Below are 14,623 nucleotides of genomic sequence, written 5' to 3'. Positions count from 1 at the left end.
AGGCACTACTTATTCTTGGGCTTGATTTCTTCAGTGAGTTACAAAGTCTTCCAGAAATCTCTTGCCTTAGGCATATATCAATATGGAAATGTCAACTTAGAATTATTCCAATGTCATTACGCCAAGAACAGAACTCACTACTCAGTTTTGATACTAAAAGTTAGTGGGGTGGGGGAAGCGTTTACAAAATCATGGTGTGGGCATTTTAAAATATAGTAATTTAAAGACAAAATAAAGTGCTTGCTTAACAAAAGAGACTACTGATGGCACAGTACTTTAGTTCCTTGGTAATTCTGAAATTTTAACTCCCTTTGTCCTAAGATGTTTTGGGGGTGGAGCTGGCTTTTAAAGTATATCCCTTCATTCAACAAATGCTGCTGAGTATAAGTAAGTGGCTCTGGGCTAAAAGTTAAATGGTGAAAATGAGAAAAGGACTCTCCCTAGGACTTCAATGAAGTTTGGTATTCAAAATGATCACTTTCTCTGTTACGTCTCTGTGTTTTCACACGTTCAGCTTTCATTCTGCTCTTTTGGAAGTTCCAGTGGCGCCATCACTTAATTGTTTAATAAAGATTAAAAAGTCACACACATCCTCAACTTAAGGCAGGTGATGGCTCTGTGAAGGAAACTAAAAGGAGCAGCGTTTGCTTTGGGCCTTGAAGGAAATAACGTAAACAGGAACGTCTTAAGAATCATTCGGAGATGAACAAAGTCAGCAGGGCCGCTGGACTTTTCTAAAGAGCAACGTACCCTCTCCGTCTAAGGTAACTCCAGCTTTAAAACACACCGCACAAGGTTTATCTGCAGCAAAATGGGCACAATTCTAAGGACACGAGGATTCCATTAAGCGCTCCTCGGTACTACGTGTCCGAACAAACAAAGATGAAAAGAGCCGGCCCTGTCTCGAGGAAGGGCCACCAGGAACTGAACCCCGCCGTGGCTATTCTCGAAGCGGCTGGGAGGCGGAGGTGCGATCCGAAGTCAGCGGGAAGGATTTACCGCTCTGGGTCTCGAGGTCCGGAAACGCACTCAGTCCTCAGGAAGGCTCTCACACCGCAGTGCCGGAGATGCCGGCGTTCGTCTCGGCGTCCGAGCCTCGCGCAGGGTCCCCCAAGCACCCCGCAGTCCTCCCCGGCCCCGCCCACGTACCACGCGGCTGCGCGGCAAGGCTCCCCGTCTCCACATGATCGCGGTCACTGCCTCCAAGAAGCTTGAGCCGCCATCATAAGTCCTGGCAGCCGGGCCAGGCCGGCCTCCTCCTCCTTCCCCGCGGGGCAGCAGTGACGAGCTGGGGTGGTGCTGCCCCCGCCCCTCCTGGCCGGAGAAGCTGCGGGCCCTAGAGCGCTGGACAAGGAGTTCGCGCTCCTGGACTGCGCGGGGCGGACAGACTGACCGCCCAGGTGACGGCACGGCGGGGGCGGTGCCCAGCACCGCGCCCCGCCCCTTGCAGGCCAGCGCCCAGAGCCCGCGGCCCGTGCCCGTTTCCAGTATGGCCGCCCGCCTCGCTTGACCCGCGGCCTCTCTGCTTCGACTCCTCGTAGGCGATGCCGAGACGGAGGCCGTGACTGACACTCTGGCTCACACGCACGCACGGACTCAAGACACACGCCCGGAGTCCGAGCGCTGGGCACTGAGCCGCTCTTGTCCCCGGCGCCGCGGCCACAGCCCGGACCACGGCTCCCGTGCCGCCGCCGCCGCCGCCGCCTTGCCGAGAAGGGCCGCGCCGGACTTCTAGTGCGGCGGCCCTCGGCCGGCAGGGATGGGGAAGCGGGCGGGAGGAGGAGCAGCAGGAGCCGCCGCCGCTTCCACGTCCGCCGGGGCCGGTCTGGAACCCGCGGCCGGACGCGGTGGGGGCCCGCGGAGCGCGGCCGCGGGCCTCCTGGGAGCGCTGCACCTGGTGATGACCGTCGTCGTGGCCGCGGCGCGGGCGGAGAAGGAAGGTGAGTGTCAGCCGGCCAGCATCTCCCGGCCCCGGCTCCGCGGCTGTCACCGCACTCTGGCGGAGGCCGCTGCCGGGCTGCGACCGGGAGGAAGGGCCGCGGCGTGGGGATCGGAGGGTGGTGGGGCGCGAGGCTCGGTCTGGACCGAAGTTGCTTGGTGGAGTCGGGTCTCGAGTCGCGAACTTGCAGTTCGGCTATCAACTCGCGGTGTGGACCGCGCGGAGTTGCTCTTGTTCTCAGTGATTCTTTCCCCTTGTCTCCTGTCACTGCCATTTCAAAACTTCCTGTTGCCACTTGGCTCACTATGTCGAGGGGCATATTTTTAGACTTGATTGCTGTTAATAGGCAAATTTTAGGACCCCTTTCCCCCTTGTTGGTTGCGGTTTTAATAACGGCATGCAAACAGAGTTCACTTTAAAATGTAGTAAAAATAGCGAGACTGGTGGAAGGACTTCAAAACGATTTTACTTTGACTGTATTCAAACATTTCTTCAAGGGGAATCGTGGGATTTTCTTCAACTTCCGTCCGGTGTCACTTTGCAGTATTGGTGATTGTTTAGCTTGTTGTTCACCTTAACTGCACTTCTGTTTATTTCTCTAATAAGCTGTCAAAAGTCTATTTACATTTTTTAAAATTTAAGATACCTGATTGGTTGCCATTATCTGTAGCATGAAAGACGAAAAATAAATGACAAGTTTCTGGTTTGTAAACCTCTATAATTGAGAGTTAGGGACTTGACCCTATTTAATATCTCTCATACTGTATGACTGTAAAACTGCATGAAACCTTTTTACAGAGTTAAAAAGTGCTTTGTAACTTAAAAAAACAAATCTGTGTGATTTTGTCAGCACTACCTGTTTTTGAGCCTAGGGAAATGAGTGGTCACAGTCTAAATAATGAAGAAATCGCTGAATGTGAATGGTTCTTTAAAAGTTAAGCAAACTTGATACTTTAGTTTCCTTTTTCACACTAAACTACCATTACAGGAAAACAGTCTTTTGCCACAGTAACATTTGGGTTGATGTTCTATTACATGACTAAAGTCACTTTTTTTTTTAATTGTTGTTGAAGGTAACAACAAATACAATTTGTGTTAAAGTACTGTTGTTTCAGTTTACTATTTATTTTGTTCAAAACATTACATTCCCTCATTTAACTCTCTAAACTAGTCGGTCAGAATTAACGCAGTTGGAAATAACAAGCAAGACTGTTCCCAGAATAAAATATTGTTGCTTTAGGATGAATCGTATCTGTCACAGTTCATCATCACTGGTTACAGATGTGCATTTAGTTGAGTGTTCTTATGTGTGTCTTTGTGCCCAGCACAGTCTGGCATGTAGTTGGTGTCCAGTAAATCTAGTTCAGTAATGTCTATGTCTTCTCGAGCTTTACAGTAATTCTTGGCAGGTAATTGTGCCCTTACTTTTGTGTTCCTTTGCTTACTTTGCACAATCGAAGCTACACAGTAGACACTTAACGTTTGTATGAGTGAATTACTATTTTCATGGGCCATTGGCACAGAGAAATAAAACAATGATTTAGTCTAGTAAAACACAATAAGTTTGTATTGTCCTTCTGCAATGGCCATTTTATATGCTAATTCATCATGTATAACTAAGTAAATAAAGTCCTCGCTTGAGAAATGTCAACCTCACTTATATTTGCTAATTTCCCACTTGTACAGTTTATAAATTTTAGTGGCTTTCTCATGCTCTTGAATGGAAGGGCCAGGTTAGGAGAATAGCTGCCAGAGAGGAAAGGTGTTTGAATCAGACAGTGGTCCTGGCAGAATTAGACATCTTTTGTGGCCCATGTTGTATCTGTAGCAACAATTTGTACAAAGTAGCTTGTCAAGATATAGACAGTATTGTAAACCAGTGTACATCATTTTTAAAAAGAAGAGTTGAATGGATGCTTAGTATGCTAATACAGAACCTCTACCCATCATAAATTGAACTGGTTCTAACCAAGTGTTCCTTAAGTGTGGCTACAAAAATGCCTATACTTTGAACCTTCTTACTGATCCCATTATAGTATTGTTTTTGTTTGAGTAAGTAGGAAAAATGAGATGGATTCTTTACATGATTGTGATATGAGTTTGGCATTGGAGGGGGCACAAATACATTTGCCCCCAAAGGGTATTGTTGTTTTCTAAACAAGTCTGTGCAGATTTCTGAAGATAGCTGAGAAAAATCCTTGAGGATTTTGTTGTTGTTCATTTTAGTACTATAAACTGGTTTAATTTTTCAAAGATTTACCTACAATTTTAATGTTTCTCTGGGTATTTTGTATGTTCACATAGTTTTCCTTTGTTGCGGCAGAATCTCACTGGAGAATCTTCAAAACAAAATAAAACTCAATTTTCTACTCAAGAAAAGCAGCAGAAATAACTAGATTACCTAATGCAGTTTTGCAGTTAGATGTTAATTTTTTTCAGTCAGAGCATAAACAAAAAAACTGTTCCTTGTTTTAAGATCCTAATGTCTAAATACACCTATATCATAACTGATCTCTGTGTGTGTGATCACTAGTCCAAAAATATGAAACTTGAGAACATTGGCTTTATAATTTGTGAAGTAAAAATTACTGCAATTTTTACAAATAACTTGCTTATTCTGGATTGGTATCCAGATTTTTCTTGAAGCTAAGGTCTAGATATTGCAAATAATGAAAATGAAGTGAAAATACATTAAATATACATAGTGAAAATGTGTGTATATATTAAATGTATAATTTTAGTTGTATTTTAATTTATAATTCAACCCACCATGACTAGCAAATAAGACCTTTTTCAAAAAACATCATACATGATGTACAATGGTTTCATTGTGAAATGAGTTTTTGGAAAGCTTGATGTCTTTTAATGTATTGTAAATAAAAAACTGCATTTTATGTATCTAGTGAATATAAGCTTATATAAATTTTCAGAAATATGATTCTTGGTTGTGACAATTTAAATTTCATTATCATTTATTTTCATTAATTATGGCAGGGCAAACTTGTCAGTTTTTGTAGGATTTTTAATATTTGTTTTGCCAAATACTTGAGTTTAATGTACAAATTTTTGTTTTAAGCTGTACAGAAAGAAGTGCAGAAGGGCACAAAAGTGTTTATCTCAAAGCATATAAAAAAAAGTGTTTAGGAATAAAGAAAAATGATAAAAATGAATTTGTTTAGATGATGTGTCTTAGAGTGGTAGAATTAATATTGGCTTATTTTTACCTAATCAAATTATTACTTTACAATGAAAAGGTATTTTTCAAAGTGTATTTTCCAGGAGGCATTTTAATCCTTTGTATGGGAGTAGAGTTTTAGGGACTAGTAAACAGAATATTACCTCCTTAAAATTTCTTCACTAAGGAAACTTTGTTGCTTAGTTTTACTGAAAGCTTTTGGCTACTGCCAGGAGCATCATCATCTATAGTTGAAACAAGTGTGTCCTCTTTCTCTTGCTAATGACTTTCCTTTTCTTGATGATCCTTATAATCAAGCCACATAACATCTGCCATGGAGAGCAGCTTTGGGTAATACATGTAAAACCATCTAATTTGTTAACATTCATAGTAATAATAAGCCAAATTTCTTTTAGGGAAAGTTTTAAATCATTGCAGGGTGCTTGATATTTTAGAACTTCATTTGCACGTGACTTGAACTTTTTGATTGGCCTGTCAGATGGAAGGCCTTTTTTCTATCTGCTGTAAGTGCAGCAGGCTCTGTTGATAGCTGCTTCTTGGAACTTTTCTCCCTTAGTTTCTGTGACTTTGTACTTGTTGGTTGGTTATCATCCTGCCCTAGTAACCAGCCACTCCTCTCCAGCTGCACATTGGATGTCTTCCTGCATATGCTTGTCTAATCAACAACACATGCTCATTATACATGTCCAGAACAGAATTTTCACTTCACCACTAGTTTTCCAGTTTTTATTAATGCTGCCACATGGGAATCATTTTTGACCCTATACTAAGTGGCATCAATGCCTACTGACTCTCTTGACCAGCTTTCCCATGTCTCCAGCCTCCAATCTGGGCAAGGCATTAGGCACCCATCTCCCAATTTTTTGCATTTCTGTTCAGCCCAGCAGTCCCCTATGAATCTGCATTGTGTTTGTTAATCACGTGTCATTCATTTTACTCTTAGTCATATTTAACTCTTTAATTATTTTCACCCAAACTGGAATATCTGTTGGATAGAATCACTGTCAACATCTGCAGTAAGTACTAACAGACATTCCTTTTTAAATAAAGTGTTACTTAAAATGACCTTATTCGCTCCTTCTCAAACTGGAGACCTGGTTTGAGAGTCGATAGTACAGATATAACTGAACTTGGATGCAGGCGTCACTAGGACATAGTGTGACACCAGTTTTGCTTCCCTACATTTTGCCTGTCCTTATAACTGAAACAAGTGATTTACATTTACCTAAACTATCACTTTTACTTTTGGATTTAAAAATTTCAGATCCTCAGCAATCCCCAACTTACATCACGAACCAGGTACAGAGAATTTGACTGATTATTTCCAAGCCAAGTGTGTAGTGGAACCAGGATTCTGTCCCATGCCATCTGCCCCTACATACAAGCTATGAATAAATACATGAATGAATATGACAGTGGTTGATTTTGTGGTATTATATGCCAGTTGGGGAAACAGCAAACTCCCCTGTTCATGAAAAATCAAAATATGCAGTATGCAAATGACATATACTTTTAAAAAAGTCCTAAACATCACTCTCACTTCCTACTGACTTGTTAACCATTAAAATGCTATATTAGCACTGGAACTTTGGTGAAGAGTAAGTGAAGCATGTATACATTTTGTGATGTGAGGTTACAGTCCCCAATTTTTATAGCTCAGTAGATGAATGGCAAGACACTAAAACTTGATTTTATTAAAAAATGACCTTTGGCCATTTTGGATCACACACATAATTAAAGGAAAACCCATCAATGAATAACCCATGGAACAGATACTTGATATAGAAGACCCTCTTGCCATGATCATTTAGGTATCTGGTGTATTGCTTGTGCTAAGATTAAACTATATTGAATTCTGTGAATATATTCCTTAGTTCTACATTGGTATCATGATTTAGAAAATAGTCTGTATGTGTGAAACATTTGTATAAACTGGCCCTGGATTGAAAGAACTGGAGATAATCCAAGGCCTGGTAGTGGCATCAGTTTTTGAAGCTGGAAAATCTTTTTCAGACTTTTCATTTGCGACCCAGCAGCTACAGAAGAAATTCAGTTCTGATGCTTTGTTCTTTCTTATGGAGGTGTTTTTGGATTGGGTGGTAATTAGTTTCATCTGTAGTACTAGATAAGCTTTTCTTTCGTTCCTTCCTGTGTAAAACTGCTTTGAAACCACAGATGAAAGAAGAAAGCCATGACTTTTTGATTCATTTTATTGCATACAGCACTTAAAGAAAAGGTCTGAAAAATGCCCAAATAAATTCTAAGGTTCCTTTACATGGCCTGTCATATCTTGTCAAGGCTGCTTTACTTGTTTGTTCATTACTTTCTATATAATTGTGGTAAAAAGCACCTACAGTTTACCTTTTGAGGCACTTTTAAACATAAAGTTCATATTTGTTAAGTAACAAAACTCCAGAACTTTTCATCTTGCAAAACTGAAATTGTACCCATTTACCACCATCTCCCCATCTCTCTCCACTGCAGCCCTTTGCAACCATCATTCTACTTCTGTCTTTGCGAATTTGACAGCTTTAAATATATCATTAGTAGAGTCATGTTGGAGTTGTCTCTTGTAACTGACTTATTTCACTTAGCATAAGATCCTTAGGGTTCCTCATCACATATGACAAGACTTCTTTCTTTTCAAAGACTGAATGTTTTATTGTATGTATATACTATTCTCCCATTTTCTTTATCCATTTATCCATTAATGAACATGTGGGTTGTTTCCACTTCTTGGCTTTTGTAACTAATACTGCTGTGAACTTGGGCCTGCAAATATCTCCGAGATTATGCTTTTAATTCTTCTGAGAACATACCCAGAAGTGGGATTGCTGGATCCTGTATATGGTAGTTCTATTTTTACTTTCTTGAGCAACTGCCACACTGTTTTCCATAGCAGCTGCACCATTTACAGTCCTACTAACAGTGCACAAAGGTTCCATTTCTCTATATCCTTGCAACACTTGTTATTTTGCTTTTTTAAATTATAGTAACTACCCTAATGGATGAGGTGATAGTTTACTGTGCTTTTGATTTGTATGTCTGTTATACATCTTTTTATATGGTTATCAGCTACTTATTTTTTTTAATATTCAAATCTTTCACACATTTTTAAATGGGTTACTTTTGTTGCTGAATTTATAGGAGATTTTTTATTTTTTTGCTATTAACCTCTTATCATGTGGATGATTGCAAATATTTCCCTCATTTTGTATGTGGCCCTTTATTGATTGTTTTCTTTGCCCTTTACTCTATTGATTGTTTTCTTTGATGCACAGAAATTTTTAAGTCCGATATAGTCCTGTTTATCTATTTTTGCTTTTGTTGTCTGTACTTTTGTTCTCATATCCAAGAAATGATTGCCAAATACAGTGTCATGAAATGCTCCTTACATTTTATTCTTGGAGTTTTACAGTTTGGGGTCTTAGAATTTATTTTTCAATCAGTTTTGAGTATCATGTAAAATAAGGGTCCAGATTTATTCATTTGTGCGTGGATACCTAGTTTTCTCAGCACCATTTGTTTAAGATACTGTTATTTCCCCATTGAGAGGTTTGGAATCTTTATATAAAGATCATGTAGTTATATATGTGACAGTTTGTTTATGTATTTTCTATGCTGTTCCATTAATGTGTATTTATGCCAAACCCACACTTTTGTTGTTGTTGTAAGTTTTGAAATTAGAAAATAGGTGATCCAGTTCACTTTTTATCAAGATTGTTTTGGCTGTTTGGGGTTCCTTGTGATTCCATAGGGAATTTAATTTCCTTTTGCAGTTTTCAGTATACATGTCTTTCATCTTCTTCACAATTAGTCTCATTCCTGGATATCTATTCTACTTGCTATGTAAATCAGACCTGTATTTTTGAGCAAATTATTCCAATCATTGTATGACTAAAAGTTGTGAACATGTAGCTTTTGTTTGTAGAAAGAGAAATATACTTTGTATTTGCAATAAAATTTCTGCATGTCAGAAGTATTTCCTTAGATTAGTTACCTATGAAATGAAATGTAATTTAAACTTTAGTTAAGCAACTTGTAGCTATTTTCCAAGTCAGTTGTGATTTCAAAATATTTTGATCATCTGATTTTTTTCTACATAAAGTATTCTATTTTGATTAGAGTGTGCACTAGTAAAAAACTGTTTCAATGGTAAAGTTTGAGACATAGGCTAAACCAGCTCTTTTGATAACAAATTAATTAGCAATTTGTATTCATAGTATATGGCAAGGGTCTTTCCTGGATTTTCTTTTTTGGAATGATTAAGTTAGAAGCAGAAGATTTTCTCAGGAACTATTTCTAGAATAAAGGTGCTCTCTAAATTTAACTGTTTTTATAGAACTTTGAGTTATAGTTTGTTATTCCCAATAAATTTTTTGGTAGAGCTAGGTATAAGAGAGGCAGTGTACTTTTCAAATTGGATCATTTTGCAAAACCCCTCAATGAGTTGGTGTCATGATAGCATCTGAAGCATTGCTTTTTGATTGACAAATGGGAAATGAAACAGTGGTTAACAGTACCAAGAGATAATTTCTCTTTTTGGAGCTTGTGTAGCAGAAGCCAAGTTTCAGGTGTAGTGGGATTATTTCATATTTAAAAATTTACCTCACTATACTGGAGATTTCTTTTGGGTTAAAAACAGATTACTGAGGATCTTGTCAGGGAGAAAATAATTAGATCCAATTTCACTGGAATCTTAGGGAATCTTGTAAATAGAAAACAATTTCTGAATATTATCCATTCCTTCTTGACGGTGCTTGGTTTATACTTGTATAGGATTATGAGCTTTTGGAGGTTAAGGACTGGATCATCTTTGAGGACCACACATTTTAAGGGATTCAATATATTGAGTTTTATATTGGTAGGAGAAATAGTAAATTGTAACCAACTAAAGATGAACCAAAAAGAAAAAAGGTATTTTTGATATGGTAATAGTTATATGGACTTGAATTGTTTTTACCATTTCAGGACTATATTATATAAACAGTCCTTGCCTATAATTGGCAAGGCCTAAGTTCTTGGTAACGGCTAATATTTTTTAAGTGTTTTCTTTGTCTCAAGCAAATACTGTGCTAATTGCTTTGCGTGTCTTAATCTGATTTAATCCTCATATTAAATGCAAGTGGGGTGACAGTCCTTACTTCTTTTTTTCCCTGAGCTACAATTCTTCTGTGGTTGCCAATACAGTTATGGGATGCTCATTTATGGTAGTATAATACATGATTTTAATATCCAGTAAAATGAGACAGTATAATAAATACTTCTTTCTGTGCATACAGCTTAGTGGTTGGTTTGGGGAAAAATTTTTTTTTGATTATACACAGCATTCATGTTGGTTGTAAAAATGAAACAAATGAAAAGTTTGGTAATCTATCAAGTAAAAAAAAAAAAATCAACATATGGCATTAGTGTACCGATATATTTCTTCCCTCATCTCAACTATCGTGGCTTAAAATAACACAAATTATTCTTTTTTGTTCTGAAGAGCAAAAGCCTCAAAGTGAAGTGTTGGAAGGTTCTTTCTGGGATTTTAAATAGTGAATGTGTTTCTTTGCCTTTGTGGGCTGCTAGAGGCTTCCTGCTTTCCTTGGCTCATGACCCCTTCCTCATATTACCTCTGGTTTGCTTTATTCCAACTTCTTTATTTTATTAATCACATTACCTTCTGTCTCTCTAATATCCCAGCTCCCTCTATAAAGACCACTGATAGCTTTGAACCCATCTGGATATTCCAGCATAATCTTCCCATGTCAAAACCCTTAGTTACATCTACAAAATCCATTTTAGCATATAAGATGGCAGTCACAGATTCTGGGAGTTAGGGCATGGACATCTTGGGAAGCCATTATGCAGTCTACTGCAGATACAGAACTTTGAGTTGAGTTCCCTGGTAGATAAGACACCATAAGCACAAACAACATCAAGAAAAATAGGCAAATTGAACATCATCAAAATGAAAATTTTGTGTTCAAAAGACAGTGTCAAAAAAGGGAAAAGATATCTATAGAATAGGAGAAAAAAATTGCAAATCATGTATCACATGAGACAATTATTTTTAAATACATAAAGAATTCTTATGGCTCATTAGTAAGAGACTACCCAATTAAAAATAGACAGGTGGCCCTCCTGGTGGCACAGCGGGTTAAAGCACAGCACTGAGAATCTAGGGCCACTTCCGCATGAGTTCGATTCCTGCCTTCCCCGGAGGTGACCACATGGTATGGCAGACCTCTCCTGACCCGCCCCCTGCTCCCCTCAGCAGTGTACTTCGTCCATCTGTCTGCTCTGTTCCCCACTCTGTCTCTGGTGAAGCCTCTCACTGCCCCTGAGCCTCTGGCCTGTACCCTAGTACTGTATGCAAAAATAAATAAATCTTTAAAAAAAAAATAGACAGGTAATCTGAATAGGCATTTTGCCAAAGAAGATAGACAATAAGCACACCAAAATATCCTCAGTGTTATTAGCTATTAGAGAAATACAAATCAAAACCAAAATGATATACCACTTAAAACCTCCTAGTATGACTGCTATGAAAAAGATGTATGTAAGTGCTGGTAAAGATGTTGAGAAATTGGAATGTCATATGTTGCTTTTAGGAGTATAAGAGGTGTAGCTGCTTTGGAAAATAGTCTGGCAGTTCCTAAAATATGCTAAATACAGAATTACTATGTGATCCAGCAAATCTCTAGGTGTAAATATATACAAAAAGAGAGAGAGTGCATGCAAAAACTTGCATAGAAATGTTCATGGAAGTATTTTTCATATAGCTAAAAAGTGGAAATAGCTAAAATATTCCATCAATTGATGAATGGGTGAGTAGTATGGAATATTATTCATCCATACATAGGAATAAACTACTGATGCATGCCACAAATATAGATGAATCTTGAGAAAACATTATGCAAAGTGAATGAAGTCCTTATGTGACAGCACCCCAACACACACACACACACACACACACACACACACACTTAAATGAAATGACAAGAGTTGGGAAGTAGATAGAGACAGAAAGTAGATTTATCTAGGGCCAAAGAAGGGAAAAAATAGTAGTCACAGCTCAGGAGTATGGGATTTCCTTTTACAATGAAAATGTTTTGGAATTAGATAGTAATAATGATTGTAAGACTGTTAATACACTAAAACTATGGAGGTTTGTGTTTTAAATGGGCAAATTGTATGTTGTATGAATTTATTTCAATAAAGCTGTTGTTTTAAAAGTTCATTTAAAATTTGACAACTATCTTTTTGATTGCTTAGTAATATTCCATTGGATATATATATATATATATATATATATATATACACCACATCTTCGTATACAGTCATCTATTTGGGGGCATTTGGATTGTTTCTATAGCTTACTTATTGTAAAATGTGCTGCAATAAATGTAGAGGTACAGGCATCCTTTTGAATTAATGTTTTTGTGCCCTTCGGGTAGGTTTCTAGGAGTGGAATTGCCAGGTAGTATGGAAGTTCCATTTTTAGTAATGCCATTTGCAGCAACACAGATGGAGCTGGAAGGGATTATACTCACTGAAATAAGCCAGAAAGTAAAAGAAAAATATCAGATGGTTTCACTTATAGGAGGAATGTAGAGGAAACAAATCAAGGGTTAGGGAAAAAAGTAATTATAATAAATTAAAAATCAGAATCAACTGGCAACTATAAATCAGAGACATTCTGCAGGGGAGGAGGAAAAGGAATAATTGAAACGGGAGGGAAGAGCATGTGGACTATGGTAATGGTGCATGGATGAATTGGTGGTGGGAATTTCACAGGGACTATACCTGAGAGAAGAAAGCATACATTACACAAAAATGAAGAATGATGTAAAAGATACATAAAATTTTAAAAGCACAGAGAAAAGAAAAAAAAAACAAAATTTGATAAATACCCATTTTGTATAAAAAAAAACCCAAGTAATATATTTATTTCTTATTTATCCAAAAAAGTACTGCCTTGATGGAAAGAAACTTGTTGTAGTGTCTGACACAATTAAATACATCTTTACAATTTGGATCTAGCAGTCCATGCCAGAGGAATGACCATGAAAATATCGTCTGATAATACAAATACATTTACACCAGATTATTCATAACATATTTGTAATAAAAAATTGGCAACTGCATATGTAGTTCAATAAATCATATTATTTCCACATAATGGATTTTTAGTATATGCCTGTTAAAAAAAATGATGACAGCCTCAGAATCTGACATTCATTGATTTCTTGAATGCACTCTACACTGAAAGCAACAGGGTATAAAAGAGAAGGTGGAAGATACAATGGATGTGTGTATGAGTATAATATGCTATCTTAACACTTTTTTTAAATTGCCTTTTTGTGTGTGTGCAACTCTATAAATTCATTCAGGTATAGATCTGTGTAACCACCACTGCAATCAGAATACAGAATGGTTCCATTATCTTATGAATCTCCCTCCCCCTGTTCATTATAGTCATACTCTCTGTCTACGCTCTAATCCCAGAAACCAATGATCTATTTCCATCACTGTAGTTTTCTTCAGATGAATGAAATCATACAATGTGTGCAGTTTTGAGACTATGACTTTGACATCTTTCACTTGTCACAATCCCTTTGAGATTCAACCAGCTTATCTTATCAAGTTTATTTCTTTTCATTGCTGAGCAGTATTTAGTGTATGAATATACCATTGTTTATCCACTCACATGTTGATGAAAATGTGGACTTCCGCTTTTTAGCAATTTACTACAAATAAAACTTAAATGAATATTAATGTACAAGTCTTTGTATGTACATTATTTCATTTACTTGGGTAAATAACTCAGAATGGAATGTTTGTATCATGTGATATGTATATGTTTAACTTTAAGAAATTGCTGACCTGTTTTCCAAAATGGTTGTACCATTTTATATTCCTACCAGCAGTTTGTGAGTGTTCCAGTCTCTCTGCCTCCATGTTAACACTTAGTATGGTCAGATGGTCAGTCTTTATTTTTTAGTCATTTTACAGTATGACTAAAATATAGTATATAGCCAAGTGTATAGTAATGTAATTTTAATTTGTATTTCCCCATTGAATAACAGCATTGAGCATCTTTTCATGTTTGTCACTTATATATCTTCTTTGGTTAAGTGCCATTTCAGATTTTTCACCTATGTTTTATATTGCTTTGTTTCCTTATTATTGAATTTTGATAGTTTCTTATATATTCTGTCTTTAAGTTCTTCAGGAATATATTTGCAAAGTTTTCCTCTATATCTATATGACTTGTATTTTTATTCTCTTAACAGTGTCTTTGGAAAAAGAAGTTTTTTAATTGATTTAGTTAGTCCAATTTGTCAAATTAATTTTAGATCATATTTTTGGATTATATCTAAGTCCTTGCCTAACTCAAGGTTCTCAAAGATTTTTCTCATTTATTTTCTTATATAAGTTTTAGACCTTCCATTTAGATCTATGATTCATTTTGAGTTAATTTTTATATATGGCAAGAT

At 37.5% G+C, this 14,623-nt stretch overlaps 1 protein-coding gene across 1 annotated transcript in view; it reads left to right on the top strand.

Annotated features, from left to right (window-relative positions):
* The first annotated feature begins 1,501 nt into the window (after positions 1-1,501).
* Positions 1,502-14,623, top strand: part of TMEM131 (transmembrane protein 131) — a 128,510-nt gene continuing 115,388 nt past the window's right edge. Inside the window, exon 1 of the mRNA XM_004686145.2 lies at positions 1,502-1,940. Within this exon, the coding sequence (XP_004686202.1) occupies positions 1,760-1,940 (181 nt within the window). The 5' untranslated portion in view covers positions 1,502-1,759. The remainder of the gene's footprint in view (positions 1,941-14,623) is intronic.

This window comes from Condylura cristata, unplaced genomic scaffold (genome assembly GCF_000260355.1).
Source record: "Condylura cristata isolate star-nosed mole 26May11 unplaced genomic scaffold, ConCri1.0 scaffold00020, whole genome shotgun sequence".
Lineage (NCBI taxonomy): Eukaryota > Metazoa > Chordata > Mammalia > Eulipotyphla > Talpidae > Condylura > Condylura cristata.
This window is presented reverse-complemented; position numbering and strand designations above follow the sequence as displayed.